This window comes from Triticum aestivum, chromosome 7B (assembly GCF_018294505.1).
Source record: "Triticum aestivum cultivar Chinese Spring chromosome 7B, IWGSC CS RefSeq v2.1, whole genome shotgun sequence".
In the NCBI taxonomy this organism is placed as follows: domain Eukaryota; kingdom Viridiplantae; phylum Streptophyta; class Magnoliopsida; order Poales; family Poaceae; genus Triticum; species Triticum aestivum.
In genome coordinates, this window is record NC_057813.1 from 678864752 (window position 1) to 678880341 (window position 15590).

At 43.0% G+C, this 15590-nt stretch overlaps 1 protein-coding gene across 1 annotated transcript; it reads right to left on the reverse strand.

Annotated features, from left to right (window-relative positions):
* Positions 1 to 6542: 6542 nt before the first annotated feature.
* Positions 6543 to 15325, reverse strand: LOC123159786 (villin-3). Its single transcript, XM_044577613.1, has 24 exons — positions 15058 to 15325; positions 14100 to 14219; positions 13675 to 13774; positions 13209 to 13277; positions 12876 to 13118; positions 12588 to 12765; positions 12372 to 12504; positions 12078 to 12240; positions 11588 to 11735; positions 11380 to 11480; positions 11086 to 11241; positions 10609 to 10677; positions 10454 to 10522; positions 10209 to 10346; positions 9969 to 10097; positions 8966 to 9113; positions 8824 to 8834; positions 8599 to 8739; positions 8381 to 8509; positions 8226 to 8291; positions 7475 to 7799; positions 7155 to 7384; positions 6895 to 7066; positions 6543 to 6755 (listed from the first exon to the last, which is right to left on the reverse strand). The coding sequence occupies exons 2-23, from the start codon at positions 14153 to 14155 to the stop codon at positions 6953 to 6955; spliced, it is 2916 nt and encodes a 971-aa protein (XP_044433548.1). The 5' UTR covers positions 14156 to 14219; positions 15058 to 15325; the 3' UTR covers positions 6543 to 6755; positions 6895 to 6952.
* Between the last annotated feature and the right edge of the window lie 265 nt (positions 15326 to 15590).

Sequence of the window (15590 nt, forward strand, 5' to 3'; positions counted from 1 at the left end):
CACGGCAAAGACTCTTCTTAGTATGGTACGACCAGGCATGCATGTGACTGCAAATAATTCTAGCGCGCAAAGATGACAGGATCATCATGAAGATCGGTGCACAGGATGGGGTGTGACAGCACTCCAAAATGATTCCAAAATATCTTTCTTGGCGCATTGATTTTTTTCTCACAACTTCTACAAAGCGCTCAAAACATTTATTTGTTGGGTGTGGCTAGGTCTCAATCGACCGAGATTAACCAAGTCTAAGTAAAATGATATAGTAAGAAGAAAAAACAAAAAAAAATGAAAAGCATTTTTGCACGAATCTCCATGCAAAATCAAAGAAAGATACTATTGACTTAGACATAACGAAGTCTAGGTCGACTGAGAAATAGCAAAACTGCTATTCGTTTGTTTGCCATATTTTATTTTATTTAGATTTTATAGCTAAGAAACATCTCATCCCAAGCTTGAGGTATCCTGCGCATGGTTTTCAATTTCAGTTTCAGCAAAATTTCAGCACCAACCAAAATCATTGAATTCGGTGAATTTCGGTTATTTCAGTTTGCATTTCAGTCAAATGACCGAAATATTCACTTTAATTCAATTAAAAATTTGAAATTTTAAAAAAATATCTTGAAAAATATTTGAATTCTTGTGTTGTACTGAAATTGCTGAAATATTTTGGCTGAAACATAATATTTCAATGTCTACTGAAATTACTGAAATTCAGTGAATTTCACTTAAATCTCACTGAAGGTGAAAACCATGATCCTGAGTGCAAGAGGGCTCTAGTGCTTGCTGTTGCTTGCAGTTGCCGTCTCCTTGCCACCCGCACCACTGTCGGGCATGGTTTCTTTGGAGGTTGCATCCATGGTGTTAGCTAGCTTCCACACCGCCACTTAGCCTTGTGCTCAACCTTGACCGAGAGATGCAGATGCACATGTATGGGTAGGCCTGTAGTTTCCTGGTGAATCCTATATACTATTTACTTAATCCTCACTATTTCTATATATCTTAACATCCACACGTGTCATATCATAAAAGGTCCACCGCATGTGAAAAATATATTATTGATTGATCCCAAGCAAAAATTACACCTTACCACACATGTCACATCATCAAAGGTGCACTACATGCATTTGAGAAGTTTTCATTATATTATGCCACTTATATTCAATAATTATTTTGAACTATACAAAATAAAATACTATATCTAATGTGTACTTTTTTGTTTCAGTTCATATAATATCAATATGAATATTCATATTTCATAGAATCAAAATTCTCAAAATATACTGCAACTGATTCCCATTGCAACTGGCGGGGTGTCATCGAGTGACATTCTAAGACAACCAAGTGGAATGCACATCGGACACGCCGGAAAATCGACAAACTTGTTCACAGCACCGATTATACCCTCTTAGGTGAAGGGTATGTTTTCTTCACCATTGGTTCATTAAGAGGGATGTACTAAAGTGGAACCCAAAAAACAAAGGTCATGATGGCATTACGTGGGATCTATCATGTTGTGTCAAAATTTCAATGTTCCAAATAGTCAAATAAGTTTCTTACGCTCGACGAGCACATGGGAAGAATTGTTTAGGCATCGAAGACAGCTATAGCCAAGCTAGCGAGAAGTACTGACCCAAATAATACTACGACCGTGTGATCGAACTGCAAGCATGGATACCATGAATTATTGAGCAAACATGAACTGAGATCTCCAATGATATTGGGGATAGAATACCGAGGTAGAACGAATGCTTGGGAGACATGATTATAGGTTTGGTTTATCATAGTTTAGACAAGCACGCCAAGCCCAAAAGAAGTATTAGAATATAATGTATACAGATTTAAATATATTACATCTTTTCATTTAGAGAAGTGTTGTATTAAGTCATAAAACTTCTATTGATGGTGAAAACTGAAAAGTATAGTCCTATAATATATGTAATCTATGCGCCAAACTGCACTTTGACGGATCTTTAAATGTCATATACACATATGGCTTTAATTTATATGGATAACAGGCCAATTGTTCATTTCGCAAAAAAAAAAACCCAGCCAATTGTTTATCATCGAGACTGTTCTTATTGTACTCCCGCCGCGGCCGGTCGGCTTCCTCCCCGGTGGTGGCCTCCCGCCGGAGTGCTCGGCCGGACGCTGCCCACCCCGAGGGCCGCCCGGCGCTTCCCATCCCCGAGCGGGCTCAGCTCCGCGCTGCCGCCCGCAACCTGGAGCCAGGTACGCCCTCCGCTCCCCCCTCTATTTCGTCTTGTTCTTTCTCTGCTCTTGTATCTGTTCCTCTGGGCCATCTCGCCAAAGTGGCCTCCGATTCTGCGATCATCTTTCGTGGGGAGGTGGGCCCCCCTCTCGCCCAGATTGCGGCCATCAGGGCCCGGGAGGTTCTTGACGGGAAACTGGCGGAGGCCCGAGCGGTGTCGCCAATAGACTTAATTGCCGCCTGGGCTCGTTCCCCACTACCTACCTTGGGACGCCCATCAGTGACTCGCGCCTCTTGGCCGCCGATCTTCGCCCCTCCGTGACCAAGCTCCAGACTAGATGCGAGCCCTGGCAGGGGAGGTGGCTCTCCAAGGCGGCCCGGACTATTCTTATCAACTCCTCCCTCTCCAGCCTCCTCTTATTTCTTATGAGTTTCTACAGCCTCCACGAATCTCTCCATAAGGAGATCGCCAAAATCCAGTCCCGCTTCTATTGGGCTGGCGAGCACGGCAAGCAGAAGTATCACATGGTCAGCTGGCCTGACATCTGCAAGCCTCGGGAGCAGGGTGGATTGGGGATCATGTGCTCTAAGCGGATGAATATTACCCTCCTATCCCGGTGGTTGTGGCGCATCTCGCAGGGTCAGGGTGGCCTATGGCTGGACATTATCCGGAATAAATACCTGCGCGGCCAACCCCTTGCCTTCTGCCAGAAGTCGGGAGGTTCTCAGTTCTGGCAGTCCCTCGTCCAGCTCCTCCCTGTGCTCCGCATTGGTACCTCTATCTCGGTAGGGTCCGGCCTCTCGACGCTCTTCTGGTTTGACCGATGGGCCGGCGACTCCCCCTTTGCGGCTCGCTTCCCCATCCTCTTCTCTATCTCTGTCGACCCCATGATTTATGTTGATAGGGCCCTTATTGACTTAGGTCGCCTCGCTTTCCGTCGGCCATTTGGGCCTGCGGAATCCGCCGCCTGGCGTGAGCTGCTTGATTGCGTCGCTCTGCATCAGCCGCTGGTGGATGGAGCCCAAGACCGTGTGCGTTGGCACTTGGAGTCGTCGGGCTAGTTCTCTACCAAATCGCTCTACATGGCCATTGCCCCCTCCTCCGCTCCCCCTCCCTCTTGATGGTATGGTCCGTCCGTCTCCCACTGAAGATCCGCATCTTCATGTGGCAGTGGATCCGTGGACGGATCCCATCCGGTGTGGAGGTCCGCAAGCGTAATGGCCCAGGCACTGGTATCTGCCCCCTCTGTGCTGTCCCCGAGGACTCCAACCACATCTTCTTCGCGTGCGCCTCCGCCCGGTTCCTCTGGAGCTGCTTCCGCGAGATTGTCGGGGGGGGGGGGGGGGGTTGGACCCACACCAACTTCCCCGACTTATTTGCTGAACTCCAAACGTCCCCCTCGTCCTCCCGCCACATTAGGTGGCTGGAGGTTGGGGTCCTTGCCTGGACTCTTTGGACTGTTCGTAATAAGCTTGTGATCGAGCGTACCCTTCTCCGTCGTGCTACTGACGCTCTCTACAAATTCTCGGGTTTCCTGCAGCTTTGGCGGCCGCTTAGCCGTCCCCTGGAGCGCGACGCCATCTCTGCCTTCATCGCCGATCTTCGCTCGATGGTCGTCCGCCTTTCGCCACCGCCGCCGCCGCCGCCGCCGGAGCCTGACTAATTCCCCGGCGCGGGTCTCGCTTTGTTTTTTCTCTTTCTTTGGGCTTGTTGAGCTGTGCCCTCAGCAGAACCTTATGACTTTGTTGTGGTACTTGGGTGTGTATGTGTGGACTTGGTGTGGTTGTATGTCCTTTGGCGGTCTGCTTTATCTATAAAGCGGGGCGAAAGCCTTTTTCAGTATTTGCTTCTATTTTTCTTAGAGAACATGCAATTTGCTTCTATTTCCATCCACAAATATATCAATCAGATATAATAATTCTATTTACTCATAGTATATATTAAGCCTACTAACCCGACTAATTGAACAGTTGGTGGCTTTTCTCTTCTTGTTTTTTCAGTTCACATGGCAAAAAAAAAAGAAGAAGAAGAAAATCAGGTGGCGGCTAACATTCATTATGATTGAGACTATATGGCTGCTAGCGGGTTTATTAGCTCTAGCTAAATCAATGAACACTCCTTAACAAAAAAGATACTCCCTCCGTCTAGGTGAGTAAGTCATATTAGGTGTGCACCGTGACCAAGGAGGAGAGGAAAACGAGAGTACTTAATATTCATTTGCTAATTAATAGCATTGCATGCAATGAACTAACCACTGCATGTCGTGTTTGGTAGTCTCAAGTCATTAAAAGCATGCATACCCCACATCTCTTATTGGTTGATATGTCAAGAAACAAGAAACGAGATAGAATTTAATGCACCGCGCCTAAGTGTTCTGAGAATATTTGGTTTTCGTAATATGACTTACACACCTAGACGGAGGAAGTACTCGACAATCACTATGAGGTACTCGATCCAACATTTGACCATCAACTTGGTTGTAATTACCTTAGAGCATTCATGCTCGCCAGCTTAAATGTATATCTGTACTAGCTACGATAGCGATGGAGCTAAATCCAGTAGATCTCGGGTTGGGTGTCCTGAGCTGGTGATCTTAGCTTGATGGAAACAGGACGAACAAGAGACACGGTGTTTACCTAGGTTCGGGCCCTCTCGAAGAGGTAAAACCCATACGTCCTGCTTTTATTGTACTGATTGTGTTGAAGTACAATGTACATGATGATCAACCTCGAGATCACATGTATCTAACTTAACCATACGGACTAAAACCCCTGGGCTTATATAGCGTTACATGCATGTTGGTTGCATCTAGGGATCAGCTTGCATATGATTCGAACAAGACAAGTACGTCAGAGGTCATGGTAAGTATGGCTCATTCTTTGGTTGTCTGAGGGTCCTCGGTCTGGCCCATAATTGGTAGGCCGATGTGGCTAGCATCTCCTAGTTCAGGACACCGTCAGTAGCCCCTGAACCGGTCTTCAAGCCGAGGACACTGATCCTCCTCGTAGCGGCTTCGTCTTCGGTCGTCGGCTTCACAGGCGAGTTCAACAATCTTCGATGCTTCTTTGTCGACTTGGTGCCCGAGGACACCCCAAGATCCAAAGTCCTTGCAAGTTGGTTTAGCCAGTATTTTCAGCGTTTATCTTGACTGTAACCATTATTAGCCCGAGAAGTAGTATACTTCGGACGTCTGAGGAGCTTCTATCAACTGCCCCTTCGAAAGGCGTTTTGGTATCCGTTGGATCCGAAAATCCCACCTCAGTCTAGGTAGCTTAATAGCGAAGTCTTTGTTGAACTAGCGCAGTACTTCCTCCATCTAGGTGTGTAAGTCATCTTACGAAATTCAAATAATCCCAAAATACTTAGGCGCGGTGCATTAAATTCTACCTCGTTTCTTGTTTCTTGACATATCAACCAATAAGAGATGTGGGGTGTGCATGTTTTTAATAACTTGAGACTACCAAAGACGACATGCAGTGATTAGTTCATTGCATGCAATGCTATTAATTAGCAAATGAACATTAAGTTCTCTCGTTTTCTCCTCCTCCTTGGTCACGGTGCACAACCTAAGATGACTTACTCACCTAGACGGAGGGAGTAGGTTGATAGAGTCAGGTTCTGACAACATTGACCGAAAACCGAACCGCCATCATACACCGTAGAATTGAACAGCCCTATTAGTGCTCATTATGCTGAGCTTTATCGTGGCTCAAGGCCGTTACCATTGGCATGTCCCATCATTAAAGGGATCGTGCTCCGTATTCTCAGCAGCATCATCAACAAAATCCCTTGACTCTTGCACACATATAATGCACGTCACATTGGGAAACGGCGAGATTGCCACACAGCATCGTGCCTTCTGGTATTTTTTTCCAGCCTATAAAATGAGGATGATGAATCTTTTTTTTTTCTCTGGAGGGCGAGAGTTTGATCAGAGAGTCTGCTCCTGAAATATAGTGTCCAATAAGTTAAGGACCCCTAGAAAGAGGTCAATCGAAAGGACCTGAATATCCAGCGAATGTCAGATTTTTAGGCATGGCAAATCAAAGGTTTCTCATCGCAAGTTGTGCTCATTGAGGATGGCAAGTTAAGTTGACAAGCATGGCAAATCCGCCTCAATTCATATTTTGCTAGAAAATTGCTGTGCTTGTAAACTTAATTTGTCACCCTCGCGCCAATATAAATTGCCATGAAAAACTTTCGATTTGCCATGTCTAAAAAACTGACGTCAGACATTTCCGAAAGAATAGGCATTGCCAGTTTGATCACAAAATTGCACAGGGAATGAGCACTTCAGACAACAAATTTGGAAGTATAAAACAACAGCCAACGTTTTACATACTTCTGGTACACCATTTTTCCATCGCCCAAGTTTTCTGACAGAAGGGCTAGTTCCGCCCGGTTCATTCAGTTGCCTAACTTACATCATATATATCTGTAACGCTACTGTCCTCAGGACACCCTCCAGCTCGAAAAAATGATAAGTACAAGCCTGTAACTATTCCTTTCTATCTTCATGCGTCAGCAGAACACTTGCTAGTTCACCTAAAAAAGCACCGCAAATGTCAGGTTTCAAGAGGGGAAAGGATTGGTTGCAAGCAGATATAACACTTGCAGTAACTCTGCACATATCAGTGAGTGCAACAGATCCTGATGTGCCTGTGGCGAATGAGATTAGATCTACCTTTGAAACATCTCGCTGCCGTTCATTCACTAAGCAGATACAGCAGCAGCAGTAGATTTCAGAACAGCTGGAGCGTGATCTTGAGCCTAGTCTGCTTCCACTTTGGCAGCTGGGCAAAAGCCTCCTTGGTCATCCCAAATTTCTCCCTGAACTCCGCCGAAGACAGGTACACCTGCAACGTGCCAGTGTAGCGTCTTAGATGTCATGTATGGAGGAGGCTTAGATGATATTAGCGTCATGAGATGAGAACAGTAGGATACCTCGCGCCTGGATTGGTCAATGGCTGTGACAGGATCGGTGGAAGATGTCCTCAGGCGATCATATGGGTACTCAGGGAGCCCTTCCACATCTTCCGGCTGACCCTCCTTTTCATCTTCCTGTTTCGCCGGAGTGAGAGTCTGCCCATCCTCCTCACCAGGGGCGGTCTCCTTGGCATTTGCCTCTGGTTCAGGTTTGCTTGCTTCAGGCTGGTGTTTGTTTACAGCACGACCTGCTTTGGACATCGATAAGTACATAGCAGGTAAGAGAACTATGTTTGCGAGGTAGTAAAATACATTCCTTTCCGAGAATGCTAGCATACCTTTCCTTGACTTTGGTATCAGATTTGGTCTAGGCTGCTCGAACAAAGCGGAGATTGCGGCGATTGAATCAGCCCTTAGGGGTGGCTTCCCAGGTTCAGGGGAAGTCCTTGGAGTTGTCCTTGGAGACGGCTTTGTAGCAACAGGTGGAGTTGACAGATTCCGGGCATTTGGGTTCTCAAAGTTGGCAGCCAATGCAGTGAATGATGGCGATCTTCCTCTAACTCTTGCATGGTCAGGACTGGAAGACGTAGTTCTCCTCTGAGGTTTATCAGGTACAATGCATCTTCCAGTGTGTGATGATGTTGTCGGCCTTCTTTTAGGCTTCTGCCAATTACATAACCAAAAGTTAAGCTTTATGAGAAGGATTGCATACGCCACCTGGTAATGCCATTTTGTTATCTAAAATGTTCAACACGATACGGAGTGTTCAACAAATGCTCAAAATTTACATCTGATGGTAGTAGCGTTTTTATCCTGGCATCTATGTGGTATTGGCTTAAAATATAATAGCAAAAACATAGACAGTCAGCCAATGGCATCACGACATTATTTCAGTTAGTCATGACTAATGAGTACCACCAATCTACAAACATTCCTATTACTAATGTTCCATTGAAGAATGCTGCAATAACTTAGGAGAAATATACAGCCAAGCTCATCTTTGATCACAACCATCTAATAAAGCAGGAATGCAGGTTGAGAGACAATTTAGGAGGTTTAAAAGGAAATCAAAAGCTACAGAAGTCTTACATCTCTTATTAGTTTTACTCCATTCTTCACTATAGAAAGCCTCCGTTCAAATGAGTTACCATGCATCTGAGTCATTTATAACAAAATACATGAGGTTAGCTTCTGAAGTTTACACGATAGAAAAAACATATGAACCCATAAGGAAAAATGCTTACAGCTGATTTTGCAGAGTCCCAAGTGAAGAAGAACCTTGTGAAAAATTGGGGCTCGCTTCCTTGAGTGATAACATAAAGTGGCGTTTCTCGTGACAAGTTTTCCATGAGAATGTCAAGTTCAAGAAATTTCTGGCAGAAAAAGTAGCTTCGTAAATCCAGCTTAAACTAAAACAAGAACCTTTCTATATACACTGAGAAACCATGATATTCTCACATACCTCTCCAATCATCAAAGCATGTGCTCGTATATTTGTGTCCACATGTTGTCCAACCCATATAAAGACAGATGAATGACAGTCTAAAATATATATCTCCTCTGTCATCATATCATCTTGCGTAAAATTGAATACCTCTCTAGCCTGCAACATCAGTAGACCACCATTAATTTCTCATCATGTTTTCTTATCTTCATAATAACAAATATAAACTTTAGAATTGCTCACCTTAAGCACCCCTTCATTACCCCAATGTATGCCACAGAAAATATTAATTCAAAAGGAGAAAATGAGTAAGTACAGTACATAGCGAATGATAACCGTCTAAGAGAAATGAATGGATATGAGAAATGTTATGAACTCTTTTTACCGTTTGAAAAGGTACAAGAGAACAAACGAGAGTCACTTTCTTGATCTCTCACAATCTTCTGCCTTGGGTATTCACACTTGCTTCCAAGTAACTTCCAAAATTGATCAGATTCTGATCCTTCCTTGAGCAATCTTGACTGGAGATTTGGCTGTGGATGAGCAGAATTGAAAGGGTCGGTGTTATGATATTGAAAGAGCAGGGCAATCATAAATGAAGGTAAAGTACAAACATGAAGTATCGCAAAAGTACTTATTGGTGTGATACATAAGCTGGCCAGATATAATAATTATGAAGCAGATATGTCAGGAGGTGAATATTAACTTCAATAACTATGTGAACTTTTATGACGTGCTGTAGAATTGAGCATAAATAATGTATGTTTGATGCCAGTCGTGCACAGCAAGTGGATGTGTTACCGCTAAATAAATTATGGTATAGAAGGTGTGCTCTCATTATAATCTTGCCACAAAACTTCAGCCAAAAAAAAAACCCTCCCAGAAAGTTTAGCTAAATCTGACCCTTCTGGTCAGTGCCAGCAACCCTACCGTTGCGGTAGCACTACTCACCGGTGCTGAACTTACACACATGGGTAGGTCAACTGTCCCAGCCACCAGCGAGTATGGGCACCTCATCAGCACCATTGACCACGGTGCTAAGTAGTGCTAGGGTTGTGCTGCCTCAATGCCAGGGTGGCTAGCACTGACATAAAATGGTCAGATTTGGCTAAAGTTTTGGGACAGGGTTATTTTTGGCTGAAGTGTCGTGGTAAGTTCAGAATTGTCAATTTTCACCAAAAAACAATAAAATATAAATCATCTCCACAACATGGTTAAGATTCTTGTAGTGACTAAGTGTCCATAATATTTTTTAAATGAAAACTAGATAAGATTAGGAAGAAACACATACAGATAAATTATCATATTAAGTCAATAAGGGTGATGTGGCAGCATAGCAGCTCATTTGAATGATCAAACACATTTGCACGACATGATCGTAGTCATACCTTGAGCACATCTAGCTGCCTCTCAGCAAGCCCGTGGTCCATTGAGGAGCTTAGGTTCCCAACCCAAGTAAATAGCGTGTCTCCATCATGTAGTATGTAACAATAAGAAGAGTTCAGCGATGCTGCTGCCTGGTAAGAAATACCATATCAAACTTACAACATGTGGCATAAATAGGAGCGAAGGTAACATCATGAGCATAATGCCATGTCCAGTGAAGACAGATTTGAAACCGAATGTACCGTGTCAACTTGAATCGCTTGCATATTCTCCGGTCCTGAACCTTGAACCCGGAAAAGTGCAACACCGTTATCTGAATATGTATCATCCTCAGTGGCATTTTCTGAGACATATTTCTTGTATCCAGTACTAGCACCACCCTGCATTATTGATTTTTTTTTCCACAATGTAATGGTGCATATATTGTCGGAGTAAAATGATACATTTGGCAGTGAAGCTTAACAGAATGAGTTGGTAAAAGGCTGACCTTGAATATAACCATGTTTTGAAATATAGTAAAGAACTCCATGGACTCCTTTCCTTCATAAAGGCGAACCTGTGATAACCAGAGCTTTTTTAGGTTGAAATAATCAAGCAAGATTTTACGAATCTTTCAGCTGCACACAAAGTTGATTATTTTACCAGAACTGCCTGGAATTTCAGTGAATCAACCATCGCATGAGCAAGGGAAGTGGCTGCACTCCTCTCCTCCTGTCGCCACAAAAAAAAAACACATGATTAGTTAATTATTCTCCAGTTTGAGAGCTTTCAAGTATGTCTAGAAATGTGTCCCACTCATATTCTAATTAATCCAAAGTTTTTCTCCACAAGAGAAAAGGTATGCTCGATATATTCGCACTTACCACAACACAAAGGCATCTTGAAATATAGTATATGGTACATGTTCGTACAGCATGAAGTAAAATATATCCAAATTGTAAAGGAAGGCAGTGACTGCTGTCGTGAATCTGAGAGAGAAACAAATCCGGGGAGGCAAGAGAACTTGCAGTTTACTAACTCCCATTAACCAGTGATCTATCTAGTACATTTTCATGATCTTATACGCTACTTTTGTCTCAGAAACTTACACTCAAAAGATAGCACATGTTAAATAGTTACCTCAATACTCTTCTGGCCGAACCAAGTACCGATAAGACAATTCTCGCCATCATCACCACGGTAGCTATATTGGAAGATATAGCAATCTCCACTGTAGAACTTGCATTGTTCATAGAATGAAAGGAACGTCTTTTCACAGTCATTTACACGCCAAACCTGACAAGTGTTTTCCCACAACAGCTCAACAAGTGTTTTCTCACCACCGCTCAACAAGCAATAATGCAGCAGCTATAACTGCGAAGTATGTGATTGGTCTTGTTGCAAATATTTAGCAAAAAAGGAAATTGAACTGACCTGTAAGTTTCCTGTGCAGTCAATGTGAGCTTGAGACTCTTCCTTCAAAGGAGCAGCTTTTGCCACACCCCTAACGTTAATTCCTTGGCGCTTCAGAATGGCTACAAAAGTTCATTTATATATCAATAAGTTTTAACAGTGTTAGAAAAATAAAATAAATATAATCCATGATTAATAACAAAAAGTAATCCACGACATCGGTGCTAACCTGCAACTTTTCCTCTGCTTTCATCTGACACAACTGTCTCAACCTTCTTGGGCCATTTACTGAACTTCGACCGGAATATAACCGTCTCGAATCCTTCCATGAGACGAATGATGTGACATCTTGGTCGATTTCCCTCACGGAGCAACTCCTACATAAGTGAGAATACGAGCACCATCATGGAAAAGTTAATACCGGCCACTGCAAAGATAAAATTATTAATCTGGGCCTAACCAAAGCTTTAGGTGGCCACATTTCCATAAGCAATTATATGCTTCATCACCACAGTGATGCCATGTCTAACTTAATATCTCTGTGATCCACCTGTCTTAGGATTTTTTTCCTTAATGATAGTTAAGTTGTGGGAACTAATTAAGCTGCCTTTGAACCAGAAACTCTCAATCATATACGCCACACCATTAATCTAAGCTGCTAAATTATCACCAACCATAAAAACTATTCAGTCCAGAGAGCAGAAACAAGAAGATGTTACCTCAGCGGCCAATCCTGCTCGTTTCCTATCTTCAAGTACTGTTTCTCTACCCATCCAGACATAAAGTTCAGATCCACAGTCCAGAAAGTAGCATTTTGTTGAATCTAGCAGCGCTCTTGTTAGATCTTCACAATCCAAGGGAAATGTCTGGCCCTCATTTACACTGAAAATATAAAGAAAAATGATATTTATTAGCAGGGGAAAACAGATATGCAACTTAACCACAGATTTAGGAGTGCATTTACTGTAGAAAGAATTGAAATTCCCTATGATATGTTTCCTGTAATATATTACCAGAGCAGCTTTGAAGGGAAAGCATCATCGTTTCCATCGGGGTCAGAAAATGTCTTTTTTGGCAGAGGAGCAAATCCACCAAAGAGACCCCAAAACTCACCAGCATCAGCGTCTGCCATCAACTTTCCATCATCTGTTGAAAGAGTACATTATAATTATAATTCTGGAAAAACGGACTTTCTCCAATTTAAACCTTGTGCTCAAACATGAACTTACCAACCACAGCCACATCGCATGTTCCTTCATGGTTGGCGTCTTTGAGGTATTGCACAACCTCTAGGGCTTTAGCCCTCTCTTGAATACTCGAATTCGATCCATTGAATTGGAATATCTTTGAGTTAGTATCCAAAATAAGTATGTCATCATGGTTCAGTGATGCCCGTGCAAAAGGAACCTGTTATGGGGAAGAGCAACGCGGCAGTTTTTTTGGTAGCTATCACAAAAAATGGCAGTGACAAAATACAAGCATGAAATTTTTACAGGGGACACATTAAAAATATTCACCTCTTCGACCTGAACCGTGTGTTTTCCTTTGCAGACAAATAATCGTGGCACATACTCCCGCTCATTGACTACAGCCTGTCTAAAACCAGATGCAGCTCCACCTTCCTCTGGTATGATACAAGGTTTAAAGTATGAAAGAAATTTTTCAGTCTCGTTTCCTTGCACTTCACGGTATTGTACAGCACGTCCACCAAGAGCAGCATCCAGTTCCACAGTCTTGATCGCAGCTATACCAGCTTCATCCTATTTATTAATACTAAAACAAGTAAGTTCGCTACTTCATTAACTATGATATCTGCAACTAGGATGAGAGATTGAAATGTAATAGCAAACCTGACGGGTATCTTTCCCAAGCCAATAGTGGATCTCTTGACAAAAAGAACCATTTTTGAGGGCCGACGTCTGTTCCAATGATAAAGTAATTATTAATCTCAATATTATAAATCAATTCAAACAACCGCATTCTCACTAGTATTACAAACAGAGTAATTAATTCCTAGAGAGGTGGCATATCTCCAATGCACTGACGATATTATCATCATCATTATTACATCACATAAACAAGATGCGAATCAATCAAACATGTTAGAAAATAATAACTGCATCTAGTATAAGATTGCTTCATTATGGTAAGAAAGGAGGCAGGATAAATCAATATTCAGAGAGGTTCAGATCAAATACAATTTAGGAATGAAATTAGTTGCATGTTGACAAACATATAGAGCTCTAGACCAATTTCCCTTACATAATTAATCACCGAACTTAGGCACATCTACACAATTCAGAAAGGGTAGAGTACCTTTAGTATTATATAAGAATCTCCTGTGAAAAATTTGCCATGTGATTCCCTGGGAACAGGAACAGCCTGCAACTTTTCGATTCGCCATATCTCCAGTCCACTAAGGGTTGTTAAGGATGACTATTCAAGGATAAGTTAATAAATATTATGAAAAGCAATGTAATTTTTTATACCAATTGCAGCATCATGCTTGCTAATGTGTTCACTAAATGTGATATTCTCAAGACTTCCATCCATCAAATATGTAGCTGACCTATGTGTGGTACAAATTTCCTACTGAATACACATCATTAATTTAAAACAGCAGTGCATAACAGTAATGAGAAATAATGGTTATATTATATTTCTAGGACATAGACCAATGCAGGTAAAACAAGTGAAAATTATTATGTAATTCGGTGAAAAAATTAGCAATTGAAGGATACTCCTTTTGGCCTGCCCCTTTGAAGACAGGATCCACTTCCCTCATTGAGATCACCATAGTACCCCTAGATTTTGACTAGTCTTGAGTGGCCTTTGCTTCGATAGAGAAGAGAAGGCGTGTGCTGCAGGCAAAAAATTCGTAAGTAGAAATTCCATATCCAACAGTGAAAGCTTTAAAAAGATATTGAACAAGAATATTCACAAACAGTACAAATTACTTTTCACATACCATATACTTAGCTAGCAAAAACCCAAAAGCACAAAATGCTTCCTACTCAAACAGCTCACTGAGGGTAGCACGATACCAAAACCTTGAGAGCTTGCCCATAACAGGGGCAGCAGTTCAGAAGACCTATTTCGGTACAGTCGAAGGTTTAGCAATTACAAAACAGATCCAATGTCAAACATCTTGGAGTATACACCCAGAGTTGCTCATATCCAATTGAGCATGTAGTGCAATACAAACATAATTTGCAATGACCAGTTAAATTAATCATATTAAGATTTGCAATCACTAACTAATTTACTAAACTTGAGACAATAAAGACGAGATCTGGATACATCTCTGGTATTCAATAAAGTTGCGCCCAATCTGAAACCGCCCACACCCGCCGGTGGAAACGATATGCAGGTATGCACTCTGTATATGGACATGTTTGAAAATCCGCTCGCTGTCAAGTCATTTTTAGCGCCTAAACAATTGAAGCGCTAGGTTGTGGACATCCTTAGGCCTTGTTCGGTTGCGTGTAAATCCGAGTGGATTGAAGGGGTTTGAGGAGGATTTAAACCTCTTCTAAGTCAAAATATGAACCAATCCTTGCCAATCCCCTCCAATCCTCTTGGGGAGAGGATTAACCGAACAAAGCCTTATTGTGAATCCTGAAGGTCCACATGTCCACAACAGAGGCCGAATTGGATCAACCAAATAGTACGAAGTCAAATCAAACATCATACACTAACATTATGCAGGTATACACGGGGGCCGGCGCGCCGGGGTGCTGGTGCCGCCGTGATTTGGCATGCGCGGGCGCCGAGGATGCCGGGATCTGGGCGGGGCGTTCGGGAGCCAGCCATGCGCGGCGAGGAGCGGAATGGCCCGCTTGGAGTGGGAATTACAGCGACGGCGCAACGGGCGACGGCGAGGAGAGAGCGGGGCGAGATGCGGACACCGGCGGCAACTAGGGCGACGGCGGTGCGCGCAGCGGGCGGCGTCGTCCAGCAGAGAGGGAGGGACACAGGAAGGAAATCGATATCTTTTTTTTTTCATGGATCGCCACAGGCCCATAGCGCAGGAGAGTCGTGGTGTCCGGCCCAAACACGATAAAGTACGAATACGACTTTAGTTTTTTTTATTCTCTTTCTTCGTACTTACAGATAGATTTGTTTTTTTTTTGCATGGACTTAGAGATAGATTTTTTGCAGTATAAAGTACAGCCTGACTCCAGGACCGGACGCCATCAGGACCGGAGCGAGGGACATCTCAGACAGACAGC

Coding starts and splice junctions, on each gene's coding strand:
- LOC123159786 (XM_044577613.1), bottom strand. CDS start 14,155: ATGGTGATCTCAATGAGGGAAGTGGATCCTGTCTTCAAAGGGGCAGGC. Junction 13,775..14,099: donor AAAGGGGCAGGCCAAAAGGA/GTATCCTTCAAT, acceptor AACAACCCTTAG/TGGACTGGAGATATGGCGAA. Junction 8,510..8,598: donor ATGCTTTGATGATTGGAGAG/GTATGTGAGAAT, acceptor TTTTTCTGCCAG/AAATTTCTTGAACTTGACAT.